We start from the raw sequence: 25,016 nt of genomic DNA on the forward strand, positions 1-25,016 counted from the left end.
ACAAGACCTTTCTTTGGATACCAACCACTTTGACCTTGACGTTTTACTTACTTTTAAAAAACTTTAACCTTCGCCATAACTTTTGAACAGTTGCAGCTAGGTCTTTCAAATTTCACAGGTATATTCCTCGAGACAAGACCTTTCTTTGGGTACCAACATTTTTTCATCTTTTGGCCTGGATTTTGACTTGCATTTGATAAACTGTAACCTTCGCCATAAGCTGCCATACGGGCATCAGTGTTTCACAAACACATTTTGGTTTTTTTTTTTTTTTAAATTATTTTCAATGAAAGTAACCCTCAGGTAATGCACAAATACTCATACGTGTATATAAAAACAGACTAATCTTCTGTTCACTCAGGTATAAAATTCAAATATTAGCTATGTGGGAATAGGATTTCTCTCCTTTCACACTCTCTACCAGTCACTCTCTCAAAACACTCTCTCCCCTTCTCACTCTTCCCCCTCACTCACACTCTCCCCTCTTCTCTCCCCGCTCACTCTCTCTACTCAGTCCCCTCCTCTCCCCACTCACTCTGTCTACTAACTTTTCCCCTAAATCTCTCCTCCCTCTCTCCCCGCTCACTCTCTTTACTAACTCTCCTCTTCCCACCCACTCAGTCTCTCCGTCCCAACTCTCTCCCCCATTTTCTCTCCCCCTCTCTCTTTCCCTACCCTCTCCCACTCTCCCCACTCTCTACCTCTCTCTTATTTTATTTATTGTCCGTCTGACTCTTTGGCCTTCTGAAATAAACTTTATATATGCATAATACATAGATGTTTCATAGTTTATTTACAATAAAAAATAACGGAAAAAATACTTATTCTACAACAAAGAGAAAATTCTTATCGTTGTTTTAAAAGAGATTATAAAATGTTTATTTTTGATCTTTTTACTTTGAATTGGATTCAGCAGAATTGCTTATTTTTGAAAAAAAAGAATGTGATTTATAATTATAAGGGCGATAACTTCAAACAACAGAAAATACTGCTTTCCCGTTCAAAATTTGATCATTGCGTTATTTGTTTGCGCATTTAATTTAATTTTAATTGAAGAACAATATTCATAAGCTTACTAACATGCAAGGAACATGATATGTCAGCTTGAAATCTCAGTCAACTTGGATATTATTTGTTATATCGTCATGAAAAGTAGATGTGCGACTGATGCCCTAAATTATCCACATGCAGAGAGGAGGTCTATTCTGTATTTGATCAAGGATGTAAAAGGGTTTGACATTCACTATCCCTTTCCCTTGTATGCATTCACTTTACTAAACTCTATATTTTTAAAAAAAAAATTCCTCTTCAGACATCGTGTCGTTGCGTTGAATGTTAGCCAAAATGCACTTGCATCATGACTACCTCGTTGTTCTACGCATTACCCGGTATGTCATGTTTTCTCATTGCATATAAATGTTCGTTTGGTGTTTTATTCAAATGCGTACTGTTAATAAACCTACATGTAACCTTTATTTCTTGCATGGTTCTTCTCTACTAACCATAGATTTCCCTTAACGTTTTTGAATGAATAGTGTTAAATGATTAACCGTTGGGCCATCAGTGTAATTTGAGTAAATGTTCACTTTATTACAGGCCCGAGCCATGCCTCTGGGAAAATTAAAATCATTCATTTAAGGTAGTATGGGATACCTCCACGTTATGAAGTATTTCCGTTTGAAGTATTGTTTGGATTTGCACGAGTGCTTATTATCCGGTCAAAATTTGTAGATACACCGTTTAAAAGAATACTCTGAAGCTATTTCAATGCAAGTTCTCACAAGTGGGCATTTTAAGTAAAAATAGACAAAAAAATCGCATTTAAATTTACTTATAATTGTACTACGGACGTTTAAAAAAAGCAAACTCCTAGCTGTAAAAGATAGTTTAAACATTGCTGCTTTTGAACACTTCTGAGCAAAAGCTGTATTTCAATAATTGTTTGAGTACATGTAACTGTACAGCACCTTGTGTGCGGTGAGGCATGGATAAGTGCGATTACTTCGCATTGTGCTGAATTATGACCAATCAATTATCACCTTAATCAGAGCCGATCTTCTTTGTTATTTAATTCAAGAAGTATCTGTTTCGTCTCAAATCAGCTAGCTGTTGTATATATTCACAAAACTTTTAGATGAATGCAATTGCTCTGAACAAGACACGTCCTGGAAAGCGATTGTCCATGCATTGTTTTCAAAACACTTCAAAGTTGAAAACTACCACTGCAACAAAGTGCGATTTTTAAAATGCTCCTCATTTCAGAAATAGCACCGAGGTTTTTTCAACCCTTGGAAAATAAAGAAGGATAACTCTCCCGCTCGAATCTTTTAATTCAAAAAATTTTAGATGCACTTTATATTTTCCATTTCTATGTATTTTTTCAATTTGTTTATTTCACTTTGTTAACATATTAAGATACATTCTAATTGCAGACTTTCATGAAATTTTATCCGTCTGTTTTCAAGAAATAAACTTTATTACACAATAATTAATTCCTCGCGTAAGTGTAGGAATGTACAGTATACATTGTATGTATTGAGCATGAGGAGACAACTAGGTACCCTATAGTGCAGATGATGATGGAAACAACCGCTATAACATGCAGGCGGAGACAAATTCACCAAGGAAGCAAACAAATTAATCCTTATATTACTCCAAAGGCTCAAGACAAAAATCCCAAAAGTGTCAGAAAACTTCAAAATCATCCACGCCGTATACTCTCTTATGCAGAGTGTATACGGCGCGGATCTAAGAAGTCTGATTTTAATTAGATTCCCCCACCCCCCACCCCCCAAAATCACAAAAAACCTACTCTCCTGAACAGGAGAGCAAACAATCAAATGACTTCTGATTTTATAACAAGAGCAGAACTTAAAGACATATTGAATGAAGTTCTCTTTGTGGAATCTTCTATTATAGAACATCCATGCAAGCTGAAGTATCCTCTGATATGTTACCGCTGTGGTAAACGAGGGCATTATACTTGGAGATGTTCAAGTGAAAAAAGTTCACAAAGGAAATGCAGAGATTAAACTGAACCCTAGCTAGAGTCACTGACTCCCGTCAAACTAGAAAGGGTCAACCCAAGTAGATTTCAAAAATGGCCAAAACTTTCAAAATTGTTTTATGAATCAGAAAAAAAAATCACATTTTGATTTTTCTGAAAACATTGAGAGTGTGAATTGTCATATTCAACAATTTAAATGAAATATGAAAATTACGAACAGTAAGCAAGCTCAAAAGTCCATTGAAACAATACAAATCGGGAGCAGAGCAAACCAGGACCTCTAAAGACAATTAAAACATCAGAGATGGGATCAGGTGCCATGGACAAGTAAGCATCCCTTTGACCGGTCACACCCGTGTGCTCGTTGTCATAAAACTGTAAAATCTGTGGACAGTTCAGTGAGAAAATGTCCTAGCAATTTGTATGAAAACGTCAGTCAACATTCGTTTTAATGTAGATTGTATTTGCTGACAAGGTCATTGTATCGACAACAGAACCTGCGAGATGTTGACTTTAAACGAGACTTTGATATTCTTGTTTCATCAACTTATTTATCAATGCATGTCGCTTATCTTGTTTTAGAAATTGCTTGTACAAAATACGATACCAAAAAAAAAAAAATAAAAAATAAATAAATAAATAAAAAAAGGAATTTAACCTTAAATTCTGCTATCCTGTTACATTTCATATGCTTGTCCACAAATTTATTCACGGATTGTTCCCACGAAGAGACTGATTTCCATCTCTTCTGCAATGCTGCTGGAAAGGGAAAAAATGAGCAAACAAAAGTTAAAAACCAGTAAATTAAATTTATTAAAATAAAAAAAAAATTATCACAATGCTCATATATTATGAAAACTAGGAAAGAACATTAAAGCTTATTAACCAATAAAAAAGCACTGAACAGTATCAAATATCGTGATAATATGATAGTCTTCATCGTCGAAAACCCATGGCTGATTTGGGAAGGAAACATGCTGTAATCTTGTGGATGACATTGACATGCGGTTCATCTGGCAAGGAGCGGGAATGCACTTAAAAGTGCAAGAAAATTTCATTTTAGTCTTATTGAGCATGGCAATCAACGTGATTGTAAACATAAAAGAACAAATGTTTTATATGCTTATAATAATCATCAAAATTATCATCACATGATTCATCACAATCATCTTCAATTTCATCATCATCTTCATCGTTTATCTTCATTAATATCATCATAAAATAGATTCTTCGTCATCATATCCAGTTTACTCATGCCCAATGTGGAAAGTTCTGCGTACAAATCTTCTAAATCTTTTCAGAAGCCCTGGCCTTTTCTCATTGTTTTCATCTTTTCTTTTCTTGTTCTAGACAAAAAGAAATTTTTTTCATACATATTTCATGGCTATGTATTTTTTGTTTGTCTATAAAATTCTGAATTAAACATTTCTTTTAATTGTTCCTTGATCAATCCTTGTATGTGAACGTTTCAAATGAAGAATGTGGTGGGGGTTGAAACTTAAGGAATATGAAAATTTTAGATAAGTTATCTAATCTCTTTAATAATGGGAAATGTCTTGATAAAAACAAGAGCAAGTCAAGAACTAGATGTATTCGCCAGTCAAAAAGGACCATGACACTGCGATTCCTTCACTGATTTAAGACATGCAAATGTCGCTTACGTGTGCTCTCTTCCGGTAAATGCAGATACAGCACCAATACATAGGTTCTGTGAAGGACCCGATACTCTCGTCTTCATTTACGTCACAGCTGTGAGCAGCCTACAAAAAAGTCATATCTTCGTTTGCTACAGTTTTATTTTCATTGTTTCATAACAAAAAAGTAGAATGAAGCAAAAATACTACTAAAAAATTAGATGATATAAAATAAGTACAAAGGTGCTGAAATGAAAGGAAGCAAATTTAAAGCATTTTGTTTGGGAAAATTAAACCAGTGGACAAAAACGTGAAATTAGAGAGCGCATCTCCCTTTTCTTTTGAAGTAATATGTTATACAAAATAAGATTTTTTTGAAAATTAATCAAAAGAGTAAGAAATATTCAAAAAGATTCCCTACCTGCTCATTTTCTTCAGGTCCATGAGTTTCATCATCTTTTTTCTCCTACAATACAGATACCAAAGAACTTATAAAATTTTACGCAAGGTCGGTTTATTATGAGATTAAGACGATGGCACTTCAACCAGCAATTTTAACAGTTTTTATATTTTTCATTTTCACCAAGCAGCTATCTTACTTTTTCCTACAAAATTAGTATGTTGGTCGTTTGTACCTTGTCATTTTTTGCGTTTTTACTCTCAGCCTTCAGTGTTGTAGCTTCAACATTACTGATTCCTCGGGGTTCTTGTTTTGAATCTTTTTCAGCAGTTTTGATTTTGTTCTGTAGTTTAGTGTCGTCATCAGCAGTTTCTTTGGCATCTGGAAATCCTGCTCTCAGTAATCTGGAATAAAATTTACTTTTAACCACTAAGGATATTGATGGATTAATTATTTTAATCATAATACATGTGTCTCATAATGTATGTCATATTCAACAGAGTGGATCTAGTAGTTCCTTGAGGGAGAGGCAAGATTGAAAAAAAAGTTTAACAAGAAGTATTTTGAGCAGCAAGGAGAAATAGTATTTAACATACACTGTAAACTGTAGTTGTAAGGTAAACATGGCTTTTTTAAAGGTTTACTTAGGATATTTGTCTACAAGAGATCTCTTTATTTATTTTTTCCAAATATATATTTCTTAATCATTTTTAGAAGGGGACACACAAAAAGCATCTCCTCTCTCAGAAGTTCACTATCAACCAATGAGTCAAATTCAACCAAAGTCTGATTGATAGGAAGTGGTAAAACAAAAGTAAGTATTGAATGTCTACAGATCTGTATTTACATTTCTATTTCTCTTTTTCTCATTTGTTGAAACAACTCCTCAACATCGGTTGCTACACTCTTGCTTTGGGACTGTTGTCTTGTAACCTCTCCAGATTCTTTGCTTTGGGACTTTCCTTTAACGTCCTTTTCCAAAGGTGTACTCTGGGATCGTTGTTGGATGTCTTCTTCAATACTTTTGCTTCGAGACTGTTGTTTTGTAACTGGAAATCCTGCTTTTCGTAGACTACAATGAAATTTTATACTAATAAGAGCTGTAAATACTTATATTCTAATCAAAGAGCCAGAGGACATAAACATTCAACAAGCTTCATACTTGAACCTATCTTTTTTAAAACAAAGTTGAGATAATTTATGAATATTTACACATCTATTTCCTTCTTTCTCATTTGTTGGAAGAGCTCTTCAACATCCCTGGGACTGTTGCTTTGAAAGTTTTCTTTTGTATCGTCTCCAGAAGTTTTGTTTCGTGGATGTTGTTTAGTGTCGTCATAAGCGCTTTTGATTTTGTCTTTGGTATCAGGAAACCCTGCTCTCAGTAATCTGTAATCAAATTTCAAACTATTGTAAACTGTATTTTTATGGTAAATATGGCACATGAAATGATATATTAACCAGGATTATTCTAGAAGAGATTTTTGTCCCTCTTTCACCAAATATTATTTCTTGATCATTTTTCAGAATGGTAAACGCACAAAACGCATTCTCCCTCAGAACTGCACTACCAATCAACAAGTCAGTAACTTAAAGATTCAGCCAAATTATTGACTGATATCATCGTGTATATATTGAAACAAAATGTTCAAGTATCAAAAGTGTAAAGATATATATTTACATTTCTATTTCTCTCTTCCTCATTTGTTGAAACAACTCCTCAAGATCGTTTTCTGCATTCTTGCTTTGGGATTCTTGTTTTGAAGCTTCTCCAGTTCCTTCCCTCTGAGAATTTTCTTTATCGTCTTTTCCAACAGGGTTGCTCTGGTAGAGTTGTTCAATGTCTTCTTCAACATTTTTGCTGCGAGTTTGTTGTTTTGTATCTGGAAATCCTGCTTTGCGTAGTCTGGAATGGAATCTTATACTAATAAAAGTTGTTAATACTTATATTCTAATTAAAGAGCCAGAGAACATTAACATTCAACCAGCTTCATAATTGAAGATATTTTTTAAAATAAAAGTTGAAATAAGTAATAGATATTTACATATCCATTTCCTTCTTTCTCATTTGTTGGAAGAGCTCTTCAACATCCCTGGGACTGTTGCTTTGAAAGTTTTCTTTTGTATCGTCTCCAGAAGCTCTGTTTTGAGGGTGTTGTTTAGTGTCGTCATCAGCAGTTTTGATTTTGCTCTGTGGTTTAGTGTCGTCATCAGCACTTTTGATTTTGTCCTTGGTATCAGGAAACCCTGCTCTCAGTAATCTGTAATGAAATGTCAAATTATTATATTAGTATTTTATTATACGAGTTAGGATATCAATGACGTTAATTGTTTTAAATCATAATATTATAATCAACAGAATGGATCTAAGAACGCAATAAGGGAGAAACAAGGTTGAAAAACAGTTTTGACAAAAAAAAAAAAACAAAAACAAAAAACAAAAAAAACCCCATTTATTTACAACAGCAAAGCTAGATTAATTTTCAAGAAAAAATATTTAACAACTATTGTATATACTGTATTTTTATGGCAAATATGGCACTTGAAATGATGAATAAAGCAGGAAGATTCTAGAAGAGATTGTTGTCCCTTTTTTCACCAAATATTATTTCTTGATCATTTTTCAGAATGGGAAACGCACAAAACGCATTCTCCCTCAGAAGAGCACTACCAATCAACAAGTCAATAATTTAAGATTCAGCCAAATTATTGACTGATATCATCGTAACAAAATGTTAAAGTATCGAAAGTGTAAAAATATATGTGTTTACATTTCTATTTCTCTCTTCCTCATTTGTTGAAACAACTCCTCAACATCGTTTTCTGCATTCTTGCTTTGGGATTGTTGTCTGGAAGCTTCTCCAGTTCCTTCCCTCTGAGAATTTTCTTTTTCGTCTTTTCCAACAAGTTTGTCCTGGTATAGTTGTTCAATGTCTTCTTCAACACTTTTGCTGCGAGTCTGTTGTTTTGTATCTGGAAATCCTGCTTTGCGTAGTCTGGAATGGAATCACCGAATATTGTACGAATAAGATTTGCAAATATAAAAAAAAATATTTTGATAAAGAACCAGATATACTTAAATTTAATCCATGTCATCTTTGAATTTGTTTTTTTTTTTTTTGGTAAACAGATGAAGCCAAAAAAAAAAAAAAAAAAATACAATAAATATTTACATATCCATTTCCTTCTCCCTCATTTGTTGGAAGAGCTCTTCCACATCCCTGGGACTGTTGTCTTGAAAGTTTTCTTTTATATCGTCTCCAGAAGCTCTGCTTTGTGAGTGTTGTTTAGTGTTGTCATCAGCACTTTTGCTCTTTGGTTTAGTGTCGTCATTAGCACTTTTGATTTTGTCTTTGGTATCAGGAAACCCTGCTCTCAGTAATCTGTAATCAAATTTCAAATTATTATATTAATATTATATTATACGAGTAAGGATATGAAATGACGTTAATTGTTTTAAATCATAATATTATAATCAACAAAATGTATCTGGGAGTACAGTAAGGGAGAAGCAAGGTTGAAAAACAGTTTTGACAAAAAGTACATGTATTTACAACAGCAAAGCTAAATAAATTTTCAACAAAAAATATTTAACAACTATTGAATACTGTATTTTATGGTAAATATGGCAAATGAAATGATGAATTAAGCAGGATTATTCTAGAAGAGATTGCTGTCCCTTTTTTCACCAAATATTATTTCTTGATCATTTTTCAGAATGGGAAATACACAAAACGCATTCTCCCTCAGAACTGCCTTAGCAATCAACAAGTCAATATTTTTAAGATTCAGCCAAATTATTGACTGATATCATCGTAACAAAATGTTAAAGTATCGAAAGTGTAAAAATATATGTGTTTACATTTCTATTTCTCTTTTTCTCATTTGTTGAAACAACTTCTCAACATCGTTTTCTACATTCTTGCTTTGGGATTGTTGTCTGGAAGCTTCTCCAGTTCCTTCCCTCTGAGAATTTTCTTTTTCGTCTTTTCCAACAAGTTTGTCCTGGTATAGTTGTTCAATGTCTTCTTCAACACTTTTGCTGCGAGTCTGTTGTTTTGTATCTGGAAATCCTGCTTTGCGTAGTCTGGAATGGAATCACCGAATATTATTCAAATACGATTTGTAAATAGGCCATCTTTAAAAAAATGTTTGGTTGCCCTCTCCCGACTCAGGATAAAGAAATTGGGTCGGTAGGTAGTTGGGAAAAATTCTTTTTATTCAAAAATACGTACGAATATGAAGTTAAAATAATTCTTCATGGGATGAAAAAATTTCAAAATGAATAATAAAAAAATAATTGTTACCTGGAGATTAAAAAAAGTATGAGTCGGGTCGTTTTTAGTCAGTCGGTCGGGAGAGAGCAAACAAACTTTTTTTTTAAAGATGACCTAATAATATCTTGATAAAGAATCACAGATATTTAAATTTAATCCATGTCATCTTTGGATTTGTTTTTTTGTAAACAAAAGAAGCCATAAAATATGCAATGAATATTTACATATCCATTTCCTTCTCCCTCATTTGTTGGAAGATCTCTTCGATGTCCCCAGGACTTTCGCTTTGAGAGTTTTGTGTTGTATCGTCTCCAAAAATGCAGTTTTGTGGATGTTGTTTTGTATCATCTTCAGCAGCTTTGAGGTGTTTTCTAACTTCATCACTTTTGCGTTGAGACCACTGTTTTGTGTCTGGAAAACCTGCTCTCAACAGTCTGCAATGAAATCTCATAATTTCACTCTTTTGAAAATTATAAAAAATTCTAATTAGCCAATTCATGTTATTAAGATTCGCTAAAAATTCAAAAATATAGACTGTATAAAAATACGTATTTACATTTCCATTTCCTTTTGCCTCATCTGTTGGAACATCTCTTCAACATTTTCAGGATTTTTTCTTTGGGACTGTTCATTTGTGTCTTTTTTAACAGTTTGGCTTTGTTTTCTACTCTTTATGGCACTCTTGCTCTCGGACTGTTGTTTTGAATCTGGAAAACCTGCCTTCAGAAGTCTGCAAACAAATCTAAAAATTATTACATGTATATCAGTAAGGAAACTTTATCAAAAGTTTAATTCTAAAATTTAATCAGATTTGTTGTATTGTATTATATTGTATTGTATTATATTGTACTTATATTGAAACTTGTCTTATCCGGATGTTGTTTTCCGAACTCTTGCCTAATACCATGTAATTAAACTTCAGGTTCCTTACAGTATATTCAAGTTTTACAGTATATTGTATATCCAAACAAGGAACACGCTGATTGTTTAAAGAAATATTTACATTTCCATCTCTCTTCTTCTCATCTGTTGGAATAGCTCCTCAGCACTGAGGTTAGATGCTTCCTCGTGCCCCGTGTTGCCATTTCGGCTAGAAATTGCAAAAGTGTTAATTATTACTTCAACATTCAATAAACATGTGAAAATTAAAACACACTGTGGAATTAAAAAAAAATTAATTGAAAAGAAAAAAAACTTGGAGATTAAAGCAAAAATAATTAAGAACCTACCTGTCCTTTCTCACGTTTCTCTCCTTATAGTTATGTCTTTCTTCCTGTTAGTGAAAAAAAGAAATAATTTTTTTTCTTGTTTTAATGATTTTTCTCCAGTTGTTTGATCAATATATGAATGACGGCAATGTCAATGAACCCCCAACTTTCCCCCTTTTCCCGGGAAAATGGGAAAATACAGGAAAGAAAAGAAACGTCATTTTATACGTCTGAAACAAATACCATAAAAAAGATCGGCATTCTACCGCCTCATCATTATCTAAGTACATGTAGAAATGTATTATATGTACATGTTTTTTTTATTTCAACGGAATTTTATGGAAACTGGACACTGAGTTCTAAAGAAAGTTTACTAGAGAAATTACTTTAGTTTATAAACCGAAATCAACTCGTGTCAAGACTTCATCAGTATTATGAAAAATTCGTCAGAGATTTAGGATAGTGTCAAGAATGCTTATGTACTCACTAAACCCCCCCCCCCCCCCCCCACACACACACACACGGAAGAGAGAAGGCAGTAAATATATATACATACTAGTAGATGTATACTGTTAAAGCAGAAATATTCTTTAGGGTAGGGATTAATTTTTTTTATTTCATCGAAATTAAATCCCACAAGAATTTTTTTCTTACTACATAATGAATAGGGTAACATTCAAAACAACGAAATTTAATGCCCATGAAACCTTTTTAGATGACAAATCAACGAAATTTTATCCCAATGAAATTTATTGATTCTACAGTATATATATTTCAACAATTCGTTTTAGTATTTAATTTAAAGAGCATACAAATGGTTAGTATAACTGATATCGAATATAAGATTTAAGAAATCATTCGCTACCTAAAGATAAAAGGTAGGAAATGCATTTCGATAGTTAAAAGATCAACCACTTTCGAGTTTCGATTCAACATTTTTATACCTAAACTGTCTCACTGATACAATCAAAAACAGCCGAGACTAGCATGCAAAATTTTCTTTTATAAAACATAGGCCTATTTACAATAAAATATTATTTCTCACCTCCATCTTGCCAGGATTTAACATTTGTATACAGAAAAGTTTTCGTCTAACAACCAGATAACGTAACAATACTGATGACGTCACAATAAATCTTTCAATCTATCGGAACTCACCCAACTTTTTCACTCACTATACACACAAAATATTGTGGCATGGAGATGGCCGAGACGTTACGATTGATGTGTCAATTTTGAATTATGGCATAATAAAATTAATTACAAATTCATTCAACACATTTAAAAAGAAGAAAGTGCGAATTACAATGTAGATAATAACTTCTTGTTTCTTGTCGTTTTTAGGTTCAAAATACTTTGTTACATGGCAAAACTGGAGCAATTTATTTCTTATTAATTTCGGGGGATTTCATTTGTTTGCATTGAATTTCAAAATAGACTTGGCGAGAAGGAAAAATAGGGCTGTTTTGATAAGGAAATTTCATGTTATAGTAAAAATTGCCGATACTAACTGTTTTACATATACCATCATGTTTTGAGTACATGTATCCTATGTCTTTAAGATGGTAAAGATATACAGCATATACATCACAGACACTTGAGAGGTTGGACCCCCCCCCCCTTTCCATTTTTTTTAATATCTGGGGTCGACACACCTTTTTCCAAGGCCGTTACTAGGCCCAATTTTTTAGTGAGGCAAGGAGACTTCGGTCGGCCCTATGGCCCCAGCAAGTACAAAACAGTGTCGGGATGGGGGGGGGGGGGGTCCAAAACTTCTTGGTTTTAGCAAATTTATTACTTTAGAATTTTTAAAGTTTTTGATAATTTTTGCCACGGAAACAGTCTACAGCAAACATGATGTGAGCGATTCTGCCCTTTTTTGCATTCAGTGCCATTTCACACAATCAAATGGAAGGTGACGTAAGTCAGTAAGATAAACTTAACACCAGCAACATTTCCAAGTAGTGTCAATAAAAAAAGAAATATATGTGTAGTTAGAAATGTCAAGAAAACATGCTGGAATTTACCCCTAAAAGGGCTCTCTCAATAGTGCAATCCAAGCCTCATCCTATTTGGTCAAATGATATGTTCAAAATAGTACTTTTGTTTTAGTTAAAAAAAAACCCAGAATTTTTTGGTGAGGCATTTGCCTCACTTGCCTCAATGGTTGTTGCGGCCTTGTATTATTGAGCTTTCATCTGGTGTAATGTCGTTCGGATCATTATTTGCGAGAGGGAAAAATCCCGAATATTCTCTTAATATTTAACGGTAAATTCTGTATTTAACTGGATAATTGTTTCTAGCAGCTGATTCTGATGAATGAAGATTTACTATTAATATACAACCTTGCCAATCAAATGTCATAAAATTTTTATTACAAGGTCGGGAAAACCTTTTTGATGCAAAGCATTGTAAAGAATCTAAAAAGTCAGAGTTATCGTTATTGCACTTCCGTGACCAGCTGGTGCACGCCTTGCAAACCTTCTCTCTTTTTATGTATGATCAGTCGAAAAGGATATATTAAAAAGCATCTTATTGAGACAAAAGGGTTACATTATCGATATCATGTAATGCACTTTAGACTATACCAAGATAGAAAAAAGGTGCGTCGACTCCAGATTTGAAATGAAAAAAAAAATGGAAGTGGGGATCCAGCCTCCAAGTCACATGTACAGTTGTATATGAAATAGGTTGTCAAGTCGATCAATTTTTAGTAACCGGTTACTCGCCTGCCTTTCCGATGGAGTACTCGAGTAATTTTTCAAGAAAAAATTTAAACGTAGCTATTTTCACGATTGTTTATTATTAACTTCAAGACCTAAATGCCGATGTTCATTTAGTCATAGAGTAAAAAGAAGAATATAAATTTCAAATATTCAATATTCATGTTCTTGACCATTCGCAATGGCATATAAGTCATTGCCGGGTTTCACAAAACTATTGTAAGATATGTCCTAAGATAGATCTTAAGATTATCCTAAGATCTGACTTTTGACAATCATAAGATTTGTCACTGCTGTTTCACAAAACTATTTTAAAAGTATAAGAAATCTTGAGACAAATCTTCAGACAAATTCATGCGTCAATGTTACAAGGAAATTTTACAAAATATGTTTGCATGAAGTTTTTTTTGTCTTTCTTTCATTTTCTTTAAAATATTGAAATAATAGTGTGTCTCAAAAAATGTCTTTTGCAGTTATACTCTCAGAAAAAAAAATATTGCATCAGTTTCAATGTAATTTGGAGGGGGGGGGGGCAGAAAATTAAAGCGATTTTGAATAAATTTCATTACAAGAAAGAGGGTGTTGCAGTCCTTTTGTTATTTTCCCTAAGTGTGTAGCAGATACTGAAAACGATGTTATGTTTTTACGGATACAAACGTTACGATATATACAGCACAATGTAGAACAATACATGTATTTGGAAGCCGCATATTGACTTCCAATTGGCCATTAAATGAAGTGTAAATTAGTCACACAGCAAAATATATCAGATTTTCTATATTTTAAATAGGGAATCCCCGTTGTTCTGAAAAATTGCCTCCTTGAAACAGAATAATTTTGATATATGCACAAAGAGGCAGGAATTTTCTTCAAAACTGCCACTTCCGATTTTTGTTTCAAAGAGGCATATTTTTTTAAAAACACAAAAATTGAATAAAAATTATTATCCATACGAAATGCAAAATGTGTACATAAAATAACGTGAGGATGAATTGTGTCAGAAATGGTCTAGTGGTAATGCTGGTGGGCTCAAAACGAATTTTGGAGAATGGGTTCGAATCCTGGAATGGGTCATTTTTACATTTTTTCTTCACTTTTTTTCATATATGGAAGTGCAATAAAATATATATTTTAAGGGAGCGAGGGAAAGAGAGAGTGAGAGATAGAATATCAAGAAGTTAATGAGTAATATTTTAAACGCATGCAGATTTAAATTGTCTTCCTTGATACTGTGACCAAAAACTAACTACATAATGCTAATATTTAGTTGAAAGGCGATGTCTTGGAAAATAAAGTATTGCTCTAAATAATTTATTTTTTACATAATTTACTCATTTTGCTTCATTTTTGGTCTGTTATTTAGTGGCCAAAATTTGATTTGAAACGAATGGAATGTCTTGGATGTAGCATAAACAATGTGATTATGGGACATAGTTTCCTTTATTTAAAAAATATTCACAGACGTTGTCTGCCGTATATCTTTCAAAATGTTGTGCAAGGTGCACTGGCCATTGCATGTGCTTTTTAATGTTCAAACCTTTCTCGTACAAACCGGCGATAGTGACACATGCATGTAAAAATGAATAAGATAAAAAGGTTAACGTTCACTAAAAGGTCGCCAATCGGTTCCTACGTTAGGAAAAACTATGCATGAAATAAACTGAAAATGTGAAGTGTTTTGCTATATCAAGCTGGAAATACCCGCCGTAAACACAGCTTTTTCTATATTTAGACATAACTCTTCAGGCGTCGTGGGTATTTAAATGTCCTTCTCGATATAGGTAATAATCGCGAGTTTCTGCAACACCCTCTTTATTGAATAAAGCTTAAATTTCTTTTTGATTAGAAAAAAATATAGTTGCCGACAAAATGTATATAATACTACTTTGGATTAAATCCACTACTGCATTTAAGCCTTTGCTTTGCAAATAATGAATGGTTTTCCAATAAATTCAGTTGAAACGCTAACTTGCGTTCAAAGTACACCCCTCTCCCCGGTTCGTTCATAAAAATCTATGAAGGTGTCTCTGAAACGCTGAACTACTGCAACGAAATAGCATTGTTTACAGACAAATTAGACAAAAGAAAGAAAAATTTTCAATCAGAATTTAACAGTTTCAAATGCAATGAAGAAAACAAGTACATGTAGTCATGTATTATCAAATGGTACAGCAGTGATTACCGTATATTGAGTTTTCATAAACATTCCGGCGGATTAAAGGGGGGGGGGTTACCCCAAGAACTCAAAATACCTGATTTTTAACTAATTTGTAAGACTGAAAGACATGTTTAGTTTCTAGAAAAAAAATCACCACAATGTAAAACGTCTTAAAAATGCAGGGTGGCTACCCCAAGGTTCTATTTTGTTTACTTTCATGGGCAGGACTAGTTCAAACCATAAAAAATGCATATATTTCGTATTTTTATTTATTCAAAATGTTTTTCGTAATATATCAATAAATCAACTGCATGTATGTCGAACTGCGTTAGCCATTTTCGAAACTGCATAAGTAGCGATGCTTGGTCATAGAAAATATGATGATATTCTGGATTTTAAATACATTTATACATTGCCGAAAGCAAGTTCTGATGGCGGGGGGGGGGGCAATTTCAGTTGGGAGGGGGCACAATTTAGCAAACAAAAATGCCTTGAAAGGAAAAATGGGTCCCAACCATATAAAGTAGGTACATTTCATGTTTTCTATCGTATACTAGTAGTTTTTATTGGCAAAATTATTAGGTGGAAAGGGGTGGGTGGGTGGGATGGGGGTCATTGTTCCGACTGGCCTGATATAGTCCAAAGGATTTTTCTATCTCTAAAAACCGTTCTCTTTTAAAAATCATTTGTTTTTTAGCCGAAAGATATACTGTCGTCAGTAACACTTAAGAGAGGTATCTAGTTGTCTTAAGATTAAGATAGATCTTAAGATTATCATAAGATATGACAGTTTTGTGAAACAGCTATGGTGCAATCTTAGGATAATTTTCGGTCTTAAGACACATCTTAGTCATAAGATAGTTTTGTGAAACGGGCCCCATTTCTATCTGTCAACTATATGACTCGCGTTATATCATCAGAATGTGTGTCTGACAAATCTTTGCTCTGTGGAGAATTTAGAAAGTTCAAAACAGTTGTTTCTCCGGTATTACTTGGATGTCACTATGCTCGATACGTTAATAATTTATGTTATTTATCTCTCCTATGCTAGTCAATTCAGCTTCACATACCGTATAATTGACATTTTAGCGATACACGAATTTAGCGATTTATCCCAAAAATTGGTATAAATTTTTAGCGAGAAGTAATTTTAGCGATTTAATAATGTCAAGAGAGATAGCTATAACAACTGATACGGAATAAATTGTTAGCGATATTCAATTTTAGCGATCTCAGAACCCTCGCTAAAAATGCCAAAATTGAATCCCTCTAAAAAATTCTGCTTATACGGTATATCGTACATGTAGTTGATATTTTACAGATAAAGAATTCTCGGACTTAAGAAGATGGAAGCATTTTTGCTACTTGTAAATAATAAAAGAGACCGTATTATGTTTAATTGAATTAATTTTAACTGTGATTTCAATCATGGCGTGTCCCTGGCTAAAAAACAAAGTAATGAAGAAATATTGCATGGTTTTAATTTTTCCTATGTTCTTGAATATTGATTTTAGTATTCGATACTCAGACCTTTCCACTCAAAGTACATGTACATGTTGACAACCCTAATATAAAAATATTTACATCTCCAAATATTTTTTCTTAAGATTCTTTGCAAATTAAAAAAAGTTCATGTTCTGATGAACTACCCTGGGATAAGTAAGAATATTTCCATTGTGATGTGACTGAACTCAAAAAATAGTGCAAACTTTTTTTTTTTCAAAAATGATCTTTGAATGACAAAAATATATGGCAAGTCATCGTTGTAGTTCATGTCCTCATGAATTCTCAAAATTAAATTCATCTCTTAAATAAAAATGCACTTGCTATGGGCTCATAGACTAGAATCATATAATGAATAGTTTCGGAATCTAAGAAGGAAAAGAGGCTATTTGTCCTTATATGTAGCACGTATAATTTTGCGAATTTTTCTTCAAACGACATAAGATTATTTTGACGAGAACGGAAAAGAGAGAGAGAGGGTGAAAGTTATTTTAATGTTTCTTTACTTGAAAAGACCTTAAGGATATTCCGAAAAATTCATCTGAAATGTTAGAGAAACGATTGGCCAACATTTGGTTGCAGATAGTCCAAAGAATGAAATGTACTCACTACCCCCTCCCCCTCCCCCCCCCGTATCAATGCCAATTTTAATACCACAGTAAGTCCAGATAGGATTAAAAAAAAGTAAAACAAGAAGAGTGGTTAATGTGAGTAAAAGTTAAAAGAAGACAGTAAATATACCGGTATATATTTCAAGGATTCCTTTTTAATATTAAAAAAAATATTATTTTAAAAAATACATTAGGTATGTTAACGAATACATGAGGAAATAAAGGATAAGTAGGATAAGTAATTGAAACCAAATTTCAATCACTAGCTACAGACAGCTGACTCGTAGTAACGATTTTTAAAGTAGGGGGACCAATCTCCCAAAAAAAAAGTCTCTTTATCTTCTTTATCTTTATCTTCCTTTTTGGTACATTTTGTTTCAAACAAATTGACAACAGGGGCGGATCCATGAATTGAAGTTAGGGGAGCGCAAAAAGTAGGCAGGGGTCTGGAGGCCGCCTTGAGGCCCCCAGTGGGTCCAGGGCGAAGCCCTGGTAGGGGCCAAGGGGGCGAAGCCCCCGGAAGCTCTTGGATTCTAGAGATTTTGTAGGGTAAAAAAGAAGTCTACCGAGTAGACATTTTTACATTTTCTTGACGAAACTACGATAAACGTTAACTTTGACAGTTTTAGGGGGGCGCCGGGTGCGTCCCCCCTTAAATCCGCCACTGGACAATGCTCGAACTTACAGCAACAACAAGTGTGTGTGTGGGGGGGGGGAGGGATCAGCATCTAAATGAAAATTTACTACATGTATAGCAAAATACTTTACTCAGAAAAAAAGTGGGGGACAGCCCCCCCCCCCTCCCAAGTTCTACGGACCTGGATAGAACTTGGATATGATGCATTTCAATACCTTTTATATCTAAGAAAATCACATATACGGTATATAATTAAAAGGAGATGTTAGATTCGCTCGCATACACATTAAGAATCTAATTAAACCTAGATGTTAGATCATCTCGTACATGCAGTAGCGAGTGTGTTTTAAATTTAATAAGACTGACATACGCTTACGAGTTTATGGTCCATTTTTAACATTTTTATATTTAGACTGCCTCACTGATACAATCAAAAATAAAAACGACTTGCATGCAAAATTTTCTTTTATAAAATATAGGCTTATTTACATTAAAATATTGTATCTTACCTCCATCATGCCAGCACTGCAGTTTTGTATACAGAAAAGTATTCGTCTAACAACCAGATAACGTAACAATACAGATGACGTCATAATAGAATAGTCATAATAGATCACACGGAATTCACGCCCTTTTTGTGGTTAGGGTAGAGTGGGGTAATTTCGACCACTTTTGCTGATTTGTGGTTTCAATCCTCAAAACACGACTGTTTTCAAATGTACTAGTTTAAAAAAGATTCAAAGTAATTGAGATTGATTTTTTTCTTCAGGTTTTTCTGCTTTAGGAGTCAAAAATGCATAAAAAATAACGAATTGGTTGAAAATAAGTAAGCATGTCGCATGGGTTAATTTCGACCGGGCTCGGGGTAATTTCGACCACAACATCAAAAAGAAAGATAACTCTTGCAATGCAAGTAAACTTTACCTGTCGCATTTTATTCAAAATTTATGGACCGAGAAACTATATTGCCTTATTTAGAAAATACGTGTATCTATCTCTATCTCTCTCAATAAAAAGATTAAAATGGATAAGTACTAGTATCCATACAGTAAAGAAATGGGTTGGGTTACTTAAGCTTTTCAATGCTGTCTTTTTAATTCTTATTCTTTATTCTAAATTCTGCTTTTAATTCGCCAACTCTATAATTTAAAATTGTGATACATGTATATAGTTATGCAAATAGATGAAATTTTCTCAGATTCCACAAATAATTTCTTTGTAATGATTTTGAAATTGTCCAACCCATAGGGATTTTATTTAATATCGTCTTTTCGCAACAGAATCATTCAGATTGTTTATATATGTATAAGGTTTGAGCATAGCATTAGAATTGAGTATATTTTTCTTCGCTATTTTTTACCATATACACATTCATTTGGAATGCGTTGTTAATATATGTATTTTACATGTTTTGTTAATTCTTAAAAGAGATAGATCCTGAGAATTTCGATCAAGTCAATTAGATAAAGATTTACAGAAGCAAAGTCCTCTGAACCCCCCCCCCCCCCCAAAAAAAAAAAAAAACCCAAATTCAAATAAATCATTTCAGTATTTCGTGTAACATCATAGTGTGTTTTTTTGTTTCAAGATAGTTGTGGCTCTTTTGGTGTGTTGTTCTGATATTTTGGGTACTATTTGGATTTTTTTTACCTGGACTGTGTGATACGATCTTAATAAGATTGGTTCGTTGGTTTTCGATAGCCTCAGTCTTATTCGTCAAAGTTTACACATTCGTAATAATGAAATAAATTACAAAAACCTTAATTTTTTTTTTTTTTTTTTTTTTTTTTTTTTTTTTTTTTTTTTTTTTTTACATATATTTAATATTGCCTGCACCCTCTCTTTTGTTAATTTGACGGGTTTGAAATCTTTTGGATTGCTCTCGTCATGTGTTATTTCAAAGCCAGTACCGACTCCGTGTTCTCTCGCACCTCGATCAGTGATGCACCCTCGTGAACGGCGCGCACAATATCTATAGCTAGACATGCATATGTTAATTTAATAATCTGACATACTTTTTTTAAATATAAAAGGTTATGTGTACATAATATTCTACATATACAGTATAATTCTTTTGAAGATCTAACTCTGCATTGCATTTACCAGCTGTTGAAGAAAACTTACACATATTTCAGAATAAGTGGTCGAATTTACCCCGCGTCCTTAAAATCAGTAGGGGTAATTTCGACCAAAATCAAATGGACGTTTCTTGTGCATTTTGAGAGAAATCCAAGATAAATTTGTAAAATTCTGCAACTTAAAGATATTCCAAGAAAAAATAAAACAATTTTGATTTAATTCGTGCTGTAGACTGTTGAACAAGGTTAAACTGAAAAGGAGGTTGTACGAGTTGTTTCTCTTGCATTTCCTTGATCAAATCAAGCGCACTGCAGACGGAGACTTCGAACGTCAAACTGGAGACATAAATGATAGTTAAAAATATTATTTTTATCTCTGATCAAGCCATATTTGCGATGAATAATTATACTACGACACACAATTTGAGGAATAGTTTTCTATAATTCCGAATAAATTAAACTTGTCTCAACACTTCCGTAGATCTTTCTGTGGTGTTGTATTTCTGTGGTCGAAATTAAACGGTGGTCGAAATTACCCTGACTTACCCTATAGGGAAATGGCCGAAAAGTTACGATTGATGATTTAATCTGCAGTATATCGCAAAATTATTTCATAATTAAATAGAGAGAGAGAGAGAGAGAGAGAGAGAGAGAGAGAGAGAGAGGTAAATAAATCAAATATTGTAAATTTTATATACAATGAATTATGGGTTTTAAACTGTAGCAGATTTTTTGGTGTGAAAACATGGATTAGTTTAATGTCGTCTGTCCGCTCTTCTGAATTTCTGTGTTAGAAACGTCAAACTTACTAAAACCAAAATGATCACTGCACTCCTGCAAACGACACAAGTGCCCCTCGAATATCTCTGTTTCATTTTAAACTGGCAAACATTCACTGTATTCAGAATATCTTTGCATAAATAATAGAGAAAAATGACGTGTATCACTGCTGTACACAGGTAAATTTTCGCCTCCGTTTTATTTCGCCCTAGAACGGAGGCGAAAATTTCCCTGTGTACAGTAGTGGTTTTCTGATACACGTTATGTTTCTGTATATACAGGGAAATTTTCGCCTTCGTTTTATTTCGCCCTAGAGACGTCTCTATATGAGTGAAAAATTCTTGAACGGGACGTAAAACAATATACAATCAATCAATATTTCGCCCTAGACACAAGTGTTGAATTTAAGACGGGGCGAATTGACAGTATAATTTCTTAAACAGAACCGTGAGTGGGAGAATTTAAAACGGAGCAAAATTGTCTGCAAGTGTGAAAGGGCAAAAATAACACGAGACGAAAATAACCCTGTATACAGCATGTATACAATGTAGCTGGTTATTTTGGTGGGGATATAATTTTCGCCTATTTTGGCGATTTTATGAAAAAATCAGGAAAATAACATTACATACACAATAACAATGCATGATTCACCAAAATTGTATCCGCCAAATTAAATGGTATACATTGTAGACCCAGATCCGCCAGATTTGTGACCGGCCAAATAAACCAGCCATACGGTACAATCTGAGCTTTTGTTTTACAAAATTATTTGGAACAAAAGCTTTGTGGTAAGCAATATATGCACAGGTTAATAATCCTCATGGAAGACCACAAAAGCTTCTTGTCTACATCCAAGATCCATACATCAAGTGTAGCAAATGTCAAATGATGGCGGTGTAAATACATGTAAATACAATTCTGCTTCCTTGCTCCGCTTGTCTGATCGAAATAAAAAAGGAGGGGGTGCCGCCTTCAGACTTTATCAACGCTCGCCGCACTTCTCGAACAATCTGGAGACCTTTACATCTGCAAACATGGCTCATTGACCGCGTGATGAATCATGCTATGAAACATTTTACGAGCGAATTAATGCAACGAAATCAAGGCGTTACGGTATTATATCGACAGTGTGCAAGCTATCATAAATGTAAAAAAGCTAAGCTGTATATATTGTAGTATTTTTACCTCCGCCAAAGAAGTATCTTTTGTCTGTGTTTGTCTGTTCACACAAACTATGAAAAAGTTGTGTACAGCTCTCAGTGAAATCTTAGTTAGATACATTTACATAGGCGTCGGTAGCAAATTGAAAGTGGGGGTGGGGTGGGGTGGGGTGGCTAAACCAACAAAAAATGTTTGGGGGGCTAAGCCCCAATTTTCAATGCCTATATTATGTCTATCTTTGCAAAAAAAAAAAAAAAAAAAAAAAAAAAAAAATGGGAGGGGGGGCTAGCCCTCCCCCCTCCCCCCGGTTCCGACACCTATGATGTATATCTAGGCGTAAAAAAGAATTTTGCGTTGGATTCAGTCAAAGATTCTGAGATAATATTTTTTTCTGTTTTTTGTGTCAGGAATAGGAAGTAATATTAAAACTTTAACCAAAATGTTGCTGATATCTTAATGACGGACACAGCTCTTCAACATGATGTAATACTTTTTATCCTCGTACGACGCGTTGTTTGTTGGAGGTATGTGCACCAAAATATCCCGTAGAAATAAAGAAACGATATTTATTAGTCCCCTACCGGTGAAACCGGAGGGGACTATAGGTTTCCCCTGAGTCTGTCCGTCCGTCTGTCCAGCTGTCTGTCCGTCTGTCTGGCTGTCCCTCTGTCTATCTGTCAGTCTGTCCCACTTGGTTTTCTGAGCTTTTTTCCTAAACGCTTGCAGATATTGAGCTTGATGAGTTACAGATCAAGTTTGCATTTCGTTCCGCTTCATTGATTTTTGACGGAATTAGTACCTCTTCAATTTTTAAGGGTTTTCCACACTTTTTTTCTAAACGCTTGCAGATATTGAGCTGATTTTTGGTATGTGACTTAACCTTGATGAGTTATAGATCACGTTTGCATTTCGTCCCGCTTCAATGATTTTTGACGGAATTATGGCATTTTCAATTTTTAACGGGAACCAGATTACACTTGCCGGTAGGGGACTAGTATTGCTAATTCAATACTCTCATAATGCTTGTTTATTTTTTGTTTCTAAATTACCGAACCAGACTTTTTTTTTCATAGAGGCTGCATTTCTTAGATAAACCTTTTAACATGTTCGGTTTCTATGTCTTCGGGTCAACGTCAAAAATGAACTTTTTTATATGACCAAAATGAAGCATCGCTGTCGGTTACATAAGAATAACTGAACGAAGTATATATCAGATATGCTTCCCTATTTACTATCTCAGGGTATCTCAGGGGCATAAGAACAACCGGAAGTTCGTTTTAGTTGGACAAAACCGTGAAATATTTTCTTCCATTATCAACTATGTTTCATCATTCCCGCACAGTTGTCCTTTTTTCGTCTTCATAACATATATGTTACGAAACACTACCTAGGGCGATTCTAATTCGCTGCTTTACTCTGCGCGTTTCAAAGTGAACCTAAAATGAATGGGTGAAACAGGTCCTTAACCAGTGCTCGTATGTAACCGGTTTTCTTTAACTTTCGTTCCTTTTGAAAATTGAAAAAAAAATGATAAGGAACTCGAGTCTGAAAAAAAGAGGTTACTAATTCCAACTGGTTATAGAAACTTTAGCATTATTGTTTAAAAATAGATTCTCTCTAGAGAGATGGTTATAGGGAAAAAAGGGGTAGACTACGAACTTTACCGATATAATTTCATCTGCTGGTCCTTGTACAATGGAGTTTTAGATTTGGTTACATTTTAATTCTAAGCAAACAGAAAATCCCTATGATCTTTAGATATGTCATGATTTTACCTTTTAAAGTGGTAGTGTCTGCAGTATTCAGATGAACTTACTTATTATTCATCCAAACTTCATGACCTCTTTATAGCTAGAACGATTCATATTCAAATGTTAAGCTTATTCCGTAAGGAAAATTTCTTGGAACGCAATTCTATATTTATAGGTAAATTATGTATTAAATTTTCTTTTCATAGTGTAGAAGGCCAGCAAAACAATTCTGATTATACGCCATCATTTACATTTTACTAACAACACTAACAAAGCGCAAAGCGTTATAACAGACCGATTTCTTTTTTAGCAGAAAAAGTCTGTATTTGTTATTTGCCAACTGAATGAATGAGTCGATTAATCAAAACAAATTACAGGATATCAAATCCATTATAATTTGTTTTTAGCAAATTCAACGAATAGAAAGCGACCACAATTTCTTTTTTATTAGTTTGCAACGTATTGTACACAAGTACACGGGGCTTTTTGCCTTGTCTTGTCGAAATCAAAGGACAGGTCGGTCTAACAGACTGCAAAAGATATACATGTGTCATAAACTAGTTAGAATAATCTAACTGTGTCTCGGGACAAGTCCTCACCACTGCTAGAATACGTCCCATATAGTTACAATGTAGCAAATCAGAGCGGATCCGCTTCGGAACGATTTTGAAGAATACAAAGGAGTTACACTGAAAATAAAGTTCTACCAAATTAATCATAACAAACCTTTTTGTGCTTGTATATGCCCTCTACCCTAAAAAATAATCCATGTGTCTCTACTCTAAATGTATAAAGAAAGGTGAAAGGATGATGTGACATACGGCCCCCGGTAAATTGACAAAAAATTAAATATATAAATTTTACTCTAATTTTTGCATGCAATTAATCACTGACATTTTTACCCTCATAAAATACTACTTTTACCGAAAATAGAAGCATAATTTGGAAGATATATGTCTTTATTTTGAGTAGGGGTACCATGTTTACATCCAATTCCCATTGAATTTTGGCCCCGCCCCACTCTTTGAAGCCCTTAAAATATACGAGCGCAAGTAGGTACATTTTTCTCCTTTGGCTGGTCACTGTAT

At 33.9% G+C, this 25,016-nt stretch overlaps 1 protein-coding gene across 1 annotated transcript; it reads right to left on the reverse strand.

The window, feature by feature from the left end:
• Positions 1-3,852: 3,852 nt before the first annotated feature.
• On the reverse strand, positions 3,853-8,974 carry LOC133202824 (DNA ligase 1-like). Its single transcript, XM_061338701.1, has 11 exons — positions 8,904-8,974; positions 8,215-8,424; positions 7,813-8,037; positions 7,087-7,302; positions 6,723-6,947; positions 6,254-6,430; positions 5,889-6,113; positions 5,277-5,445; positions 5,063-5,107; positions 4,669-4,767; positions 3,853-4,353 (listed from the first exon to the last, which is right to left on the reverse strand). Exons 1-11 carry the CDS (start codon positions 8,924-8,926, stop codon positions 4,255-4,257), a joined length of 1,713 nt encoding a protein of 570 aa, XP_061194685.1. The 5' UTR covers positions 8,927-8,974; the 3' UTR covers positions 3,853-4,254.
• Positions 8,975-25,016: the final 16,042 nt, after the last annotated feature.

The sequence above is a fragment of the Saccostrea echinata genome, unplaced genomic scaffold, assembly GCF_033153115.1.
Source record: "Saccostrea echinata isolate AGI-Se365-2 ecotype Australia unplaced genomic scaffold, CSIRO_AGI_Sech_v1 ptg000047l, whole genome shotgun sequence".
Classification (NCBI taxonomy): Eukaryota; Metazoa; Mollusca; class Bivalvia; order Ostreida; family Ostreidae; genus Saccostrea; species Saccostrea echinata.